The following is a 16,910-nucleotide window of genomic DNA, read 5'->3' on the forward strand; positions in this document are numbered from 1 at the left end:
TTATGTCGTTTGGACAATATTATTATAATAAATAGCAGAATATTAGTTCAATTTTTATTATTTGCTTCAATCAATAAATTTTTTAATGAGAGATGAAGTTATGGCTGTGTACTGAGTAGTGTTCATGCGGACTTGAATAACGTCAAGTCCTTCAAAAAATATGAACGGAATTGAGTGATTGTGCTTCCAAGAATTATTTTTACAATTTCCTGTTCTTGTATTTACAGAGAATGTACCTGTACACTTGAAAATTACACTTGGCTTGTCAGTGACTCATTCGATAGCACATGGGTTTTGCAGTAACTGTAGGCTTCATATTATTATTCTAGTTCTCAATGAAGGTCACTTGACCATGTAGGTTGCATTCATCAATTACCAATCGGAATGTTTTTCTATACTCAATTGAAAACACTTGTATATTTTTGTAAACTTCTTGAAGCCCACTCGTATGATAAATAATAAATACAATATAATTTACGCTTTCTCCTTTTTAAACTATTACACTATTTCCCCATCACATTTTTCCCTTTGTACAATATTCTCCATTAACTCTCACGGAATATTTTCATAGAGATTTAATTCTAATGATACTCAAGTTATTTCGCTGCAGTCAATTCTTTGCTCTAGCAAGTTATACTTCTGAGTACCTCTTTAATGAAAGCACACCAGTATGTTGCACCATATTCTACTTTGCTTACATATCACAAGAAGGCCAATACGGGCTCCGTACATTCCTAGCGAATTAAGAGCACATTATTAGCTGTTATTGAATATTTGAAACAGTTTTCGTAGAATCAGTTACCTACCTATACATTACGAGTGATTGATATAACTAAATTATTGTACTTTCCTTGTGCCTGAAATCATTTCCAATGAAATAATTCCATAGTAGTAGGCATCATTAAGTTCATGCTATTAGATGAGAAGCTTACATTTGTGGCGATATTTCCGGGAAAACAGTGTAAATCGCCATTCTCAGCTATGGGTTGTGCTTTTTTAAATTCATAACTTGATACTAAAGATAAGATTGTAATGAAAGAAATTATTTTAAATGACCTTGCGTTGAATTCATATTATGGTATTGATTCATTTGTAAATAGAACAGAATAATTTGTTGCAAATTTATAGATTCATTTGTAAATAGAACAGAATACTAGTGATTTGTTGCACATTTATTGGGCAAATTGTCATAAATTTAATTGACTAAAGTATCGTGGTGTATGTAGTATGTAACTCTTCAATTAATCCTTCCTTGGTTTTATTCATAAACCACAAGTGCTGGATTAAAGATTATACTTTGCTCCCCTGCTAATTTGATTAGAACTATATCCTACCACTGGAATGTGTCAGTTTCAAAGGTAAGCTAAGCTAGCTATTATATTAATAAAAACAATATTTATTTTTATTTATTTATATTTTTTACAAAGAAGAACTGATTGGGAGAGAAAAACTAAGGATACGCCTTGTACTATTCCTCTCCCAAATTAACATTTTAAAAGTCTAAAATAGGGTTATGATTTCACTTTACTAAAATTTAGTCCATTTTCACTTAAAAACAACTTATGATTTTCATTTAAACTTGAAGTACCCTTTATTATTTAAAATATTAGAACGACTAGTTTCGACCATAGGTCAACTATTTTCGACCATAGGTCAACTAGTCGTTGTAATATTTTAAATAATAAAGGATACTTCAAGTTTCAATATTGTTTTATTAATTTATAAAAGTAGCCCATTCAAGTGAAGTGTTTCTAATTATTATAGATATATATTTTTTGAAAAATGCTTCCGATGTAAAATATTCTCTTGGTTTATCAGAATTAATGTCAAATATGGCATTACTCTTATTCTCTCATTGACGCCAAATATAGGACAGATTATCATTTGCAAAACGTTTTTATTATTTTTTTTTATTTTTTATTTTTTGAGAGAGAGAGAGAATGAGTCTTTTTACTCATGTGGATGCCTATCTTCAAGCGATGATTATTTTCGAAGTTATAATTAGTTGTAAAAAAGACTATTAAATCAAAATTTAAACATTTTTACCCAGCAATTTGAGTTAAATTGAAGTCTTGAAGGGCTGTCTTGCATGCAGGTATTGCAGGAATCTTATTAAAACATGTTTTTGGTGGATAACAATATGTTAATGCCAATACAAACAAAACTCGAAGTATCTTTCTCGACTGAAATAGCTTATTGTGGATTGCAACATTATTATCAAGTTCTTCAATTTTTCGTTGACCATGATTCAAGTACCCATCCAAATAGTCATTGATCTCTTTTGAAGTGGAAAATAGAAACCAACCCTTGATTCACAAATGAATGTTATTAAATTAAACTTTCACCTTCTCCAATCAGGCTTCTCCAATTCTCCAACTCCAATCAGGCTGCATTTTCTCAAAGGATGTACAGGTCGGCCTCCCCTTTTTACAGGCTCAAATGTATTAAGGTTGCTACTAAATTTCCAATCATCAACTAGATAACAATTTATCAGTATATTCAATCAATATCCAACCTTTTTGGGGTGAGAACGAAATCCTACCCTTCGCAAGTCAAGACAAAGTTCAAATACCCTTCAGCCCAAATTTAGGGTTGTGCTTGAGATGGAAGCTGAGGTTCGAGCTATAAAGTGTGTATTGGAATTAAAGTACAAACTAGGAAACTACCAACCTACAGCCCAAATCAAGGAAGATGCTTCCGTTTGCCATTCACATGTTTGAGGCGAGATGGAATCTAATCCATGTTGGGAGATATCAAAATTACAGAAACCTGTTATTGAAGTGCTCCATTTTTTCTCAAAAATGAAAAATTACTCTAATCTTTCATTCAAATAATTCGACTAACATAAAATTATACCGGTGAACCCACTGTATGCACTTCATAATTATCTACCAATATTGTTAAGTTGCTTCATTTATTTAAAATCACAACATTCGATTTGATGTGCTTACATTTTGAGAACCGGGGTGGAAGCTGGAATGCAATCTACAGTGAGCCTTCGATAAAAAAATACCAACTTTCATCTGTACTAATAAATTATCCTAATATACAGTACTCTTCTCATCCGAATCATAGTCAAGCTATATGGGCTGAGAGCATACATAGTGACAAAATTCCCCTAATATGTTCCAAATTTCCCTCAAAATTCAATGTCACAATTTTTGTGAGAGGAAGTCTAATTACAAAAAATGCTCACTGTAAGCTGTAATCGACGATTTTTCGGTTTCAAATTCCCCTCAAAATTTAATATCACAATTTTTGTGAGAGGAAGTCTAATTACAAAAAATGCTCACTGTAAGCTGTAATCGACGATTTTTCGGTTTCAAATTTCCCTCAAAATTCAATGTCACAATTTTTGTGAGAGGAAGTCTAATTACAAAAAATGCTTACTGTAAGCTGTAATCGACGATTTTTCGGTTTCAAATTCCCCTCAAAATTTAATATCACAATTTCTATGAGAGGAAGTCTAATTACAAAAAAATGTTAGCTGTAACCGACCATTTTATAGCCTACATACATAGAAGTGGTACTGAGTTTGAAAAAAAAATCTGAACCGCAACTCATTCCCCATTTTTCGTTAAAACGAGTAGTTTGCTCAATATTTTTGCCAAAAATGCAATATTTTATTTTCACCTAAAATGCAATATTCTATTTTCTGTGACTGAAATTCGACAGTTCAAGATCCACTAGATCATTTCCACCTTATATTCAGGAGCCAAATATCAATTTTCCGATTTTTAAAAGGTTTCCTAATACCCTTACTGATTTACTTCATTATTTATTATCTATTGTCAAAATTCACCATTTAGTGGCAAATTTAGTGAGTGAAAGCCGTGTTGGGGCTAGCCTGCCAGCCCCGTGTTGGGCTGCTTTGCTGCACATTGTCGACCGACGACATCCGTGTGGAGACATGGTCTGGCCAAGGGGTGAGGTGGTATTCAGGGGGGGTTGGGGTGTTGCGTCGACTCAGCCAGTACTCCAGCACTAGCTCCGGATCGATAGTCCGCTTCACACACCCCTCTCATCGGTACAATGAGGAGGAGGAGGAAGCGGAAGGAGTGAAGAGGCCTCCTCCTCCTCCACCCTTTCATCCCCCCAGCCATGCTCGCGCACTCATTCTGCCGGGACTCTTGTGCGCCTTCCATTCATTCCGAAATTCACCATCGCCGCGCCCCATACCTCTCTCCTCCTCCTCCTCACTGTCGTCCTCCTCCATTTATTACGACTACTGTTGGAACTGCATCAGGAGCCGCCGGCCGACCGACCAGCTTTTGACTGTGTATGTCGTGTGGTGACTGACGCATTCCCCCCTCCCCTCACGCACACACCTGCACAGGTTCCAACGAAAGCGAAACTTTTAACGATAGTGTGTGCTGGCAATGCCTCATGTCTGCCTACCATCAAGCCGGCCGGTCATCAGTCGATACAATTGGTAGATGGTTATAGGTAGAGGCTGATTTGATTGGTGTGCAATGGTAGTATCATAGGGAAGAGATAGCACAAGAATATATCCCATGGTATTGGGCTTTTATGTTCTAATTTTTAATGTTAAATAAAGCTAATAGTCCTAGTTGGTTTTCGTGAAACTATGTGACGCTTGTAGTCTCCCATACTGTACTGTTCTTACACTCAACACAACATGAATAATTTCATTTATTTTTATTTATTTATTCACACTTCATAATACACAAATCAGATATATGATGAGAAAAGGACCAACAGGCCTAGCCCAAAACTGTTCCCTTTCCGAATTTTTATATATAGACAGTAGTCGACAGTAATTGGCTTGAGTTAACAAGAAATTGGCTTGAAATTTGGAACATGAACTACCTTATACCATGGGATATCTTCTTCTGCTATCTTTTCTCTATGGTAGTATGCTGTAGGCTTGGGAGAAATTCTATTGGTCTCAGACCAGAAATATAAAGCTGTTTGTCTATATGTAACAAAATTCGGGAGAGGAACAGTTCTGGGCTCCCTCAATTCCTCATTCACTTCAAATAATTGTGTATAATTAAATCAATAAATTAAAATGGATTTATCTGGTCCAAGCTAGTTAGCTGGTAGGTAATCCTATAAATATTGATATAGGTGGTGAATTGGAAAGATAGAGTAAGCATAAGAAGATTTTGTAAGTTGAAAGCAGTTTGTAAATATGGAACGTATGAAGTGTTCTCTAGGGATAGTTGGGAATGCTATAGAGTAGAGAGAGGTGCTTTAGGTAGCAGATATGTATAGCTGTTGGTGAAGAGTAGGTAAGATAAAGTATGCAATGGGAAGATATTGTTAGTAGTTTGTAATTTGTAAGATATGGAATATTTCACAGGAATAATCAATTAACTTGAAACTGTCATTGACTGAATGGGAAGCACTGATGTTATTCATAAGGAATGCTGACAATGTAAAGTTGATTTCACTATAAAAGGTTTTAGTATCATGAAAGATGTATGATAGAACGAGCTAAATAGGAAGATATAGTAAGAAGTTTGCTACATGTGATATATGAAGTATTTTATTGAAATAGGTAATTTTTGGAATAAGTAGGGAATAGCCAAAGGTTGTAGGCAGTAGTATAAAGGAATATGCATAATAAAGAACTGGAGAGTACAGAAGATAGACTGGCAAGAAAATATGCAAAGAGTAGGAAGAGATACTTTAGGTAGCTACCTAGAATATCCAACCTACCTATAAAGCATGGAGTAAACAATCTAGATTGGTTATTCTACTATTGTAGCAGGTAGGTGAGTCAATAAATAATAACAGAATTCTTTATTATCCCAATTTATTACATTATTTCACATCACAGTATTGTACCACGCTCTTTGTGTTTTAGTTTTAGAATTTGTTGTTGGTTGTATCTTTTTGTATGTTACATTGAAAATCTTAAAAATCTGGTCACAACTTTCCTTGCTCATTGAACTGCAAGCCTCATTCTTAAACGAGATTAATTTAGGGGAATAACATAATGACGATTGGCGGCAACATATATTTGAAACTTTGATCAGACTACTGTATATGTGTATATAGGTAATATAATTGTTTTCAGAGTACTTTTTCCTTTGTGTAAATTGTGAAATTCGATGATTTTTATAGAAGTCGTCAAAACATCTGTTCTACAGATGAAATATATCGACTATGTGTTTTCTTTATAAACTGCTCTACATACCTACCTCATACACGAGAAGGAGGTTACAAAGTCCATTTCTCAAGGATGGGGTAGACCCCCCATTAGTTTCCCAGGAAGGAGACTCATAGAGCTGTTGAAAGAGCTGATAAATAACTATACCGGGTATGAATTTGAAAAAAATCGGTCAACTCATTTTTGAGAAAACCGTGAAAAACGTGGTTTTTTAGTCATTATTCGCAATTTTTCACAAGGTAATTACGGAGCTCCTGCAATTTTACCAGAAATGAGTTTCATGTCAGTTGATAGGGCTTTTAAATAGCTATCCATGGTATAAATTTGAATAAAATCGTTAGAGCCGTTTTCGAGAAAACCGTGAAAAACATGGTTTTTTGGTAATTATCCGCCATTTTTTCCGCCATCTTGAATTGAATTTCATTGAATTTCTTACTGTCGGATCCTCATTGTATAAGCACCTTAAGTTTAAAATTTCAAGTCAATCGGTTAATTAGGAATGGAGTTATCGTGTTCACACACACACACACACACACACACACACACACACACACACACACACACACACACACACACACACACACACACACACACACACACACACACACACTCAAAAATCATGTTTTTGGACTCAGGGGACCTTGAAACGTATAGAAAACTTGAAATTAGGGTACCTTAATTTTTTTTGGAAAGCAATACTTACCTTACCTATGGTAATAGGGCAAGGAAAGTAAAGATATCGAAACTATGAAATTTTGGTTTTTAAGTGACAGTACTCACTTAAAGTAAGTAACATCTACTCACATAGTCAACACTTTGAACAGCAAAGTTTGATGTGTCAGATTTTTAATGTACTCACTCATTGCTTTATGATTTATTAGTATTCGATATATCAATGTGTGGTTTTCGCCATTTATTTTCTCTTGAAATTCTGTATCGAAATCATGTGTCACATGACCACCATCCCATTTAAACATGAAGTTGGACTCAATATGGCGGACCAAATTGTGAAGCTACAGAAAAAAAGTTTTTCAATCCAAATAGGATCCCTTATGAAACCCATCGTTGAATTTTCATTGTAACAGGAATAATAAGATGCTTCCATAATGTTTACCAACCCGTAGAATACAATGGGGAATAGCCTACGTAGCATGAATGGGGAAAATATCTCGTATCAAATCAAATTTAACCAATAAAAAATATTTGGAAAACGTTTTGCTAGAAAAAATTAAACCTACAATTCATGAATGCCTGGAATGCAATGAGTTCCATACTCGGTTTATGATTTAGTCTAAAACCAAGGCGAGACTGATTGCTGGTTGATATTGAGTCGATTTTGTATGTATTGGTAGTAGGAAAGATTTAGTATGCTTTGGAAAAAGCCGGTGATGTTTTTTTTTGCATTTGTTTGTAAGCCGAAGCCACATATATATATCATGCAGCCTTCCAATCCTACTCTTGTCCGATATTTGTGTAGGGTTGAGGGGTGGTGGTGGGACAGATCACATGTATGGCATGCACCATTCTAAGCCTTCATCTTCATCATCCGTGATAGCATTGAAACGCTGCATGAAAGATGTGTCCTCGGCTTTATCCTTCTGCAGTATACACATTGGTCTTCCTCATTCTCTCACACCAATTATAAACCTTTTTCAAACCAATCTTTTTCAATAATATTTCTAATTTGATGGTAATACCTTGTAAACTATTTTGGAACTTTATTCGTATATTATTATTGCATGCTATTGTTCATTATTATTCAGTTTCCCCATTTCCCAATCATTAATTTTCTAAGAACTCATTCCCCTGTGTTTTCCAATCGATTCCAATATCTTAATAATTTTTATATAGTTTTTGTCGATTTCACTTAGTTTCTCAATTTTTTTTATAATAAACTTCAAAAATAACTCTATTGTGTGTTTATGTTGTGATGAGGCACTGGAGAATCTATCCCCTCCCTACTCAAATCAAACCTATTTAATTTACCAACCTACCTATTTCAATACTTTCATTTTTGGGCAAACTTTCTTGAAAATGCATTTCCTTATGTAATTGTATTGTACGAGTATTATAGGTACCTTCTAATAGAGCTACCTATTATTCCCAAGTTTTTCTAACAAAATTGTAACTGGTATGTGTTGTATTTGTAGGTACTGGAGAATCGGGGAAGTCGACTTTCATCAAGCAGATGCGTATTATCCATGGCTCGGGCTACTCGGACGAGGACAAGCGCGGCTTCATCAAACTCGTCTACCAAAATATCTTCATGGCCATGCAGAGCATGATACGTGCCATGGACTTGCTCAAAATTCAGTACGCAGACTCATCATGTATTGTGAGTATCCCACCATTTTTCAAATAATATCATATGCTAGGGCCTAGAAGTCTAGATCTTGGGGCAAGTTGATAGAGGACCTTTGAGATCGATGTTCAAACTATCAAATGGTAATATTTTGTTCCAAAAGGTCCATGAACGTTCCTTTCCGGTTTCGAAAACCTACACCTATACAAACAACGCTACAGTTACCAGCAGACAAAAACTGGAATCGTTCTAATCGCTCTTGCTGACCAAACCAAACTCGACCAAGTTCGTTCTTGAAAATTTCCTATAACAGAGAAATGCATGCACAGTTTATAAATATCTGGATTGCAGCATTGCTCATATAGAGAACAGTGCAGCCAGATCTACAGAAGCCTGTGAGGTAATTGTGTGATTGAAAGAGCGTTGGTAATTTTGATAGAATCATAGAAATGGTAACAGTGTGCTCCTATTCTCGTAATAAATAACATTGACCTTGAAGCCCCGTGCTGCAAACTAAGGTTTGCATAAACTATAGATGTTACAATATCAACCGGTCCACTATGATCGATTGTACGATACGATCTACGATCTTTTGTTCTACGTTAGATGGAAATTGTACTATTCCTGGTGGAATAATATGTCATTTTTCTTATTAAATACTTATTTGGGGCCTTGACTATTGGCGATTTTCAAGAACGACCTGGTCAAGTTTGATTTGGTTGCCTAGAAGCGTTGTTGGCTAAGGAAGTCTTCAATAACAATTTATAAATACCACCCTTATTGATTTGAAAAAGAGTTGATCTCTCATAGCTAAACAAAGAAAAATGAGGCTGCTAGAGCTGTAGACTAGAGCTAAAGATCAACCGTTTCACGATATAGTCGATAAGGTTAAATGTCATTAGATATTCTTATCAGAAGTCCTATTTTATGTGATGCATGAGGAATCAAATAATTAAATATCATAACGAAAATATCTAGGGGATCAATCACTTCTACATTATTGTGGATCATGCTTCGATTTCCATTCGATATTCCAATTGAATGCCCATTTTGAATTAAGGCTGTGCAAAGGCTAAAAATAAACTTTCTACTCGTGATATTTTTCAAAGTTTTTCAATTTGATATCATCAAGCTATCAAAATGAAAAAGTTTTCTCAGGAAAACATTTTTTTCTGATCATTACTTTTTGAGATATAAGCGCCTAAAGTTTAAATTTTTGTGACAGAACATTTCAAATTCGGTAAGAGATAAATCTATGAGATTTAGAGGATACTGTAGATTCTTTATGATATTGTTGATCTAGTAAAACAAAAATTTTCTGAAAATATAATTTTTTAAGATAGTTATTCAATTTACTAAAAAAAACAAAAATAACTTTTAGTTGAGTTATTTTTGGTAAATTGAATAACTTTTTCAAAAATTGTTTTTTTTTTTTAGAAAATTGTTGTTTTACTAGATCAACAATACCATGAAGAATCCATCCTCTAAATCTCATGGATTTATATCTTACCGAATTTGAAATGTTCTGTCCCAAAAATTCAAACTTCAGGCGCTCATACCTCATACCCCAAAAGTAATGATCGGAAAAAATGTATTCCTGAGAAAACTTTTTCATTTCGATAGCTTGATGATATACAAATCGAAAAACTTTGAAAAATATCACGAGTAGAAAGTTTATTTTCAGCCTTTGCACAGCCTTAATGTTTCATGGATGATCGATCATTGATCGAACATTCATGAGTTCATGATCATTTATTTATTCATAGACAATAGATACAATACAGATAAAACCAACAGGCATTCGCCCAAAACTGCTTTAAACCTTAATTTGGAATACACAGTCTAGAGGTTATGTAAATGATAACTTAATTCACACACTATTTTGAGTCCAAAAAATGTATGTACTATCATGACCTATGAATTAGTGGAGGCTCTAGAACTATTATCCAGTTCCACAATATGGCCGATATTTTCTTATTTACAACTTCTAATAAAATTCCCACTACAAAGCTAGGTAGAACATATTGAAGAAAGTGAATTTTCCATTACTACAAAGGAAAATATATGTTATTGCATACAATCTGTCATTTCGTTAGGGCTTATACGCTTGTACCAGTTTATGTAATAATCTATTACATAGATCTAGTACGCACATTTTACTGTGAGCTGTTCCAATTTTTTTCAAAATTAGTCTAAAACTGAAAAGCTGGCAATGTTGGCACATGCTACCAATTTAAAAGACTCGTCAATTTCTATGGAACAGGTCCCCGTCTCTAATCAAATATTGAACTTCGATATCATTTCTAGTTGAGGACCATATTTGTATGTACGGTATGGTATAAGCCGCACTGTTAGCCGGTTGTACATACGTCAATCATTTTTTTGATCTCCGATCAAATATTGAACTGCAATTATTTTCATTGTTGGTGAGGATCAAACTCTGAATGATGCTTGCGTAAATATTTAATTCAACTGTCCCGTTTGTTCTTCTATTCTAGAGTTTCCGCAAAAATTGGATCAATCAAATCAGGAATATTGTTTTCTGTAATGTTTTGAGAAATGGAATTTTTATAATGAAAATTGTAGAATAGGGAGGGCATTAAGGATTCAATCAAATCATGATTATTATTTTCTGTAATCTGTAATGTTATTAATTTTTCTGAGAAAATAAATTTTTATAAGGAAGATTATAGAATAGGGAGGGCATGAAGGGATTAAATAATTATCATTATAGAGCAGCGTTTTGTTATTATATAAAATAACTGTGAATTACAGACATTCTCTAGGAAAATTTGTCAATGTTATGGAGCTTAATATGATATCGTATTGTTAACTACATTTCCCTTGAACTGTACCGTACTTCGATTATTAGTTTTTGAAAGAGTACTGGTTCAATATATTGGCTCAAAAAATACTTGACACTTCTATTTTCTAGGCGTTATCATTTGAATTTGTTGGAAGAACCAAGGTGAATCGGTTAATGTCGATGAAATTAATGATTTCATCACATTAAACATTTTATAAGCCACAAATCACTGAAAAATGATTCTATTTTATTGCTGATGAAGCCCACATAAGCTTATTGCTTGAGCATGGGTGAAGGAATTAGTGCGTTGGTAATTTATGAGATGATCAAATGATCTCTTCAGTAATACAAGTAATAATTATTGTTAACCTATCTCTGTAGCCAATCTAGTAGTTATTAAGCTTAAAATTTCATGTTGGATCTGAAACGCTTGGAAATTTGATGAAAGCCGCGTACAAATAAACAGACAAATTTTATAATATATATGTGCTATTTTATGTACTGGTTATGGGCTGTGATCATTTTAATCAAAATTTAATCCTAAAATAAGTTGATTGTTATTCTCGTTTCTCATTAGTCAAGTGATAAGCATCACAGAGTTCAATATGTTTCATCACCAGCCAAACAGTATCACTTTATTGATAAAATCTTACTCACTCAATAACTAGATGAAAACAATTCAAGTTTTTCCTGTAAGTTCATTTGACAAGACTATAAAATAACTTGAAAAATTGACAACCTTGTACAACAAACTCACAAATCAGAAATGCTTTTCTGTTGAAAATTGGGATTTTATATTGTTTTGTCATGTCTGGTGTGTGTCTAGCGCCAGAAGATGATCCACTGATATTTTTGGATGTCCTGATACTCAAATATAAAACTGTTGTCATAACCTAGTCATTTCAAGTAATTTATGATAGCGTCATGAAAATTTTCATCTGGTCTGTGTCTCGGCTCAGAATACTCACTCATTTCTTCATTCGTTGATTTGTCTAATAATTCCATCCACCAAAATATATTTAATTTTTCTACTATCTTGACATTTCTGAGATGTTCATCTTAAAAATTTTCCCTATCTTCAAATTAGCATCCCAATATTAGTTGAACTCAAGCATCCTCATTCTCTCAAACTACTGAGTTGCTATCAGCTATTTTCAATCAACCAATACTATAAATTATAAGTAATAAAGAAGACAATCAATTCAAGTAATTATTTTCATAGTTTTCTTTGTTTGGTTTTGAGGATATCTGATCCGTCAAAAAGTTCTATATTTCATTCACATTGAACAGTAAAGTAAACCTGGTGGATTTCAAACAATAATCAGATAATAGAAAAAGTGGGTCACAAGAATTGGCGTTATTTGTGTGCTTCTGTATTTATTTAGCATTGTTATATTATGAGATATTAATTTATAAAGTCAGAGGAAATTTAGGAAGGTATTGTTGCCACTTTTCCTTTTTCATCGCCTTATATAATAGTAGATAGCTGTTATTCAAGACTGATTATTGTTTCTTGTTAATAATAAATGAATAAATATATAATGTCCAATCAAAATATATTTTTTTCGTCGGGCATAATATATTTTTTCATGGTTTAATAATAAAATTTCATAATAAATTATATAGCTTGAAAATTATGGCATTTTAGCGTATTTCTTCATAAAGTTTATGAATAAATATATAATGTCCAATCAAAATATATTTTTTTCGTCGGGCATAATATATTTTTTCATGGTTTAATAATAAAATTTCATAATAAATTATATAGATTGAATATTTTGGTATTTTAGCGTATTTCTTCATAAAGTACGGTAGTCTAAAAACAATTTGGCAACGGTGCGGAGATGGAAAAATAGAGCTATCTGCTTTGTCTAATGACAAACAAGGATAGCAAGGCATTCTTAATCACATGCTGACTCTATAACCTGAATCATTTTGCCTGAGATACAACTCTTGTAATGTTACCACTCTTCTGGATCATTATATGAATATTATTTGCTAGATACTTCAAGTCTTGTATTTGTTCTATTTGGTCCAAGGTACAATATACTTTAGAGATGATTGAGACCTGTAAGTTATTTCTGTCGTATTTCATACTACATACTACTATATAATTCAAATTAATATTTTTTCCCACTGCATCTTATTCTAGATTATAGGATATTTATAATGTGGACTATCAGCAGATAAGGTTCTATTCAAATAAGATTTATGATTTTCACCAAGTAATTTATTGATTGATTGAAAAATGTGAATTTTTGTTACAGGAAAAAGCCGAGTCAATACGAAGTGTAGACTTTGAAACAGTGACGACTTTCGAGAGTCCGTACGTAGAGGCGATAAAGGACCTGTGGGCCGACGCCGGCATCCAGGAGTGCTATGACCGGCGACGGGAGTATCAGCTTACCGACTCTGCTAAATAGTGAGTATATCATCTGATTATCAAGGTGAACTGTATAGTTACTCGAGGACCAAGGAATCTTGAAATGTCTTATGGATTCCTTGGGTTGCGCCAACCGAGATAAGCATTTATGGTAGATTTGATTTATGAATCAAAATCAATTCAAATCAAAATAAAAACTAAAAACGAAACCAATTCAAACAAGAATAAAATTCAATTTTACCACTGTAAAATGTCATCAAATTTCCGTCAGTTTCGTTTATAGTATCTCCCAGCATTTGTTCATTTAGATGACATAATTCTACGGCGGTTAAATTCTATTAGATCTTTGTGCAACTGGCTGAAAGTGTTGATATTATTTTATTCAACCCAGTCTGATCAATCAAAAACAATGAGCTATGTACTTTAGTTTTTGTAAATCTTCAAATATTCATTGTATCAGATGACGTTTCTTATAAAGCCAATGCTAAAGTTTTTACTTGAAAAGTAATTATATTTTCTAGGTTTAAAAAAGGATTGGAGCGTTATATCAGGATAACTTTAAGGTTTCAACTTATGATTTGTTGCACAAGCCTAGAGTTTTTACCCACATAGAAACCTCCTTGAATCCCATGTAATCTGCTTCTGATGTCAACTTCCTAACAATAAGTACTGTGTATGATTCCCTCAACTTTGTAAATGATATTCATAATTTTATAATATTTATATTGAATTTAATGCTCAATTTCGAATATCTAGTTCATTGATAAGCTTCATGCTACAAACAAGCATCATGTTAGTCAATGGTTTCGGCTCTGAAACGAAAACAATTCAGATAATATTGTGAAATTTTCCTACAATCATTCATCATTTTCGGCATTCATGGTCAAGAATAAGTTGTGGTCGCCTTTACCGTTGATAACAACAGGAAAACTGAGTCAATACATCGTTTGATTCTTTATTTTTCTTTCATTTTGTAAAATATTATCAAAACCGCTGTTATTCTCTGTTAATTTCTCAACTGTTTTAAAAACTATGTTATCTTTTTCTTCGCCATTGAAATGTGCTTCATTCTTACAATAGATGGTGTGCTGTTGTTTATGAGTTGTGTTGAGATGAGATTTCTTACCGGTTGCTTGAGTATTAATGTGCCTTCTAAACGTTCCATGCCATTTCGAGCTTCAATGCGATGAATATTCATTTTGAATAAACAGTTTGATCTCAGTATCATTCTACAAATCCATGCTGCAACAGCACAGGTCCAACTCACTACCTCGAATGGTCGATAGGCTACAATATTCACAAATAAATAAAATCGAGTATGTCAGAAATGTTTAAATAGTTCTCCTCTACCTATTTTAGTCTACTATTTACTATAAATTTCAAACTCATTCTTCGAGTTGGTCACTTTTAACTGTTAATAGAGAACATATTTCAATGAACAAATAATCAATCAAGTTTCAATTTTTTAAAATTGGTATCAACCAATTTCCCATTATTTAAATTCGAATGAACAAAGTTCAATTTTTAATTAATATTTTTAACTCATTTTAGTACTCGTTGCAGGGCTAAAATATAGCCTACTATCATCTTTTAAATAAATAATGACAATCTTATCAGTTCAATGAGCGTAATCTATTAGTAATCTTCTCTATCTTCATGCTCTTTTAAATCGTCAATCATTGTTTTCTTGCCTTAAATTGTGTGTGCAATGCTATTTATTACACTCTTAGGCACTCGCGACAAATATAGTATTCCATAATTGTATTATTATTATTATTTCCTCTATCATTTTAACTAGTTTTTCTGATGGACGTAGTGAATGATCAACGAATTAACAGCAGATAAAATTATTTATCTATCAAAACATAGAATTAAAATATGATAATAGAGGATTGGTCGTTTGTATTCATCAAACTTTTTATTCATTCTTCAATATAAGCATTGGGTTTAGATGCAAAACAAAATATGGAGTCATATAACCCACAAATAGCTTCAATATCATATTTACACCCAATAAACCTTATACATTCACCAAATGTGTCTAGTTTCAATTGCCTTGTTCACTTTTTAGAATAATTTAGTTCAATAGAACCCTGATCAAACGAATCCTTATTTTAAAGATTCTTGAATGCTTCTATTTATATCATAATATTTATGATATCCATTGTTAAAACAATCTTATTAATAAAAGTACCCTGATAGGCTTCAACGTAATAACATCATATTTCACTTGATTCCTTTAGATACGTTGCATTGAAGGTCCACAGTAATTATGACTTGAACGAAGCACTAAAATTAAATTCGATCTATTAAAATATAATTAGCGTATTCTTTTTAAAAATTAAGATAATTAAATACAGTAAATAGTTCTTTTTAATAAATGATTAATCTATTAAATAGATAGTTCTCTCTAATGAATTATCTAAGATGAAGAGGGGAGGGACTAATCTATATATAGGTGAAGTGGATGTGTGTTATTGATGTTGATGTTGATGAATTTCAGTTACCTTATGGAAATAGACAGAGTTGCGGCACCGAACTACCTGCCCACTGAGCAGGACATCCTGCGGGTGCGAGTCCCCACCACTGGAATCATCGAATACCCCTTTGACCTTGAAGAAATACGATTTAGGTAGCTTACCGAGTCAACTCCAATTTTGGGCTGCCTCTGCCTCATAACAAATGCTTCCCATATTTACTCTGCTCGTTTGCACGCATGGCTTTTGTGTTATGGTCTACTGTTATAAGTGTTATAACTATTTTCTCTAGAATCCTAATTTTGTACTTTTTATCCTCATTTATTTTTCATGTGATCAGATGGGACCTTTTTTATTAATACCCTGATTGACAATCAAGAACTACGATTCAGGTGGCAGGACAGTAAACTTCAATTCTTGGGGTGTTGCTGTATGATAATCCAACCATCCAACGAATGATCCTCATGTACTGTTTTTCTGTTCGTTTTGCATGCATCCAATTTTGTTTATTAGAATTTTATTGGTAATCCTAATTTCTTTTGAAAAAATAATTTTGTCATAAATATCAATTCATGGAAAGGGTCAACCAGTAGGTTTACCCAATGCATATAACCAGAAGAATAAAATTATTTTCTAGGATTAGAATATTGGCACTACAGGGGTTCTTCACGTTATCTTGAATCCGCATCTCATAGAAGACTAGATTGCTAGTGACTGCTTAAAATCACTCATCAAAACGCAATGTGTTTAATCTCATTAATTTATTAAAAGATGATTCCTGCATTCTCAGGCCCGGTTTCTAG

The 16,910-nt window shown here is 33.2% G+C and overlaps 1 protein-coding gene across 11 annotated transcripts in view; it reads left to right on the plus strand.

Moving 5' to 3' along the window:
- The window catches only part of LOC111044880 (guanine nucleotide-binding protein G(q) subunit alpha), a 73,653-nt gene that overhangs the window by 27,033 nt on the left and 29,710 nt on the right, over positions 1-16,910 (plus strand). For 6 of the 11 annotated variants that reach the window (XM_039434399.1, XM_039434400.1, XM_039434401.1 and 3 more), the window contains 3 exons: positions 8,290-8,474; positions 13,515-13,669; positions 16,134-16,262. In XM_039434399.1, coding sequence (XP_039290333.1) covers positions 8,290-8,474; positions 13,515-13,669; positions 16,134-16,262 — 469 coding nt within the window. The remainder of the gene's footprint in view (positions 1-8,289; positions 8,475-13,514; positions 13,670-16,133; positions 16,263-16,910) is intronic. The other 5 variants (XM_022330130.2, XM_022330131.2, XM_039434404.1 and 2 more) reach the window with 1 other exon arrangement.

This window comes from Nilaparvata lugens, chromosome 8 (assembly GCF_014356525.2).
Source record: "Nilaparvata lugens isolate BPH chromosome 8, ASM1435652v1, whole genome shotgun sequence".
Lineage (NCBI taxonomy): Eukaryota > Metazoa > Arthropoda > Insecta > Hemiptera > Delphacidae > Nilaparvata > Nilaparvata lugens.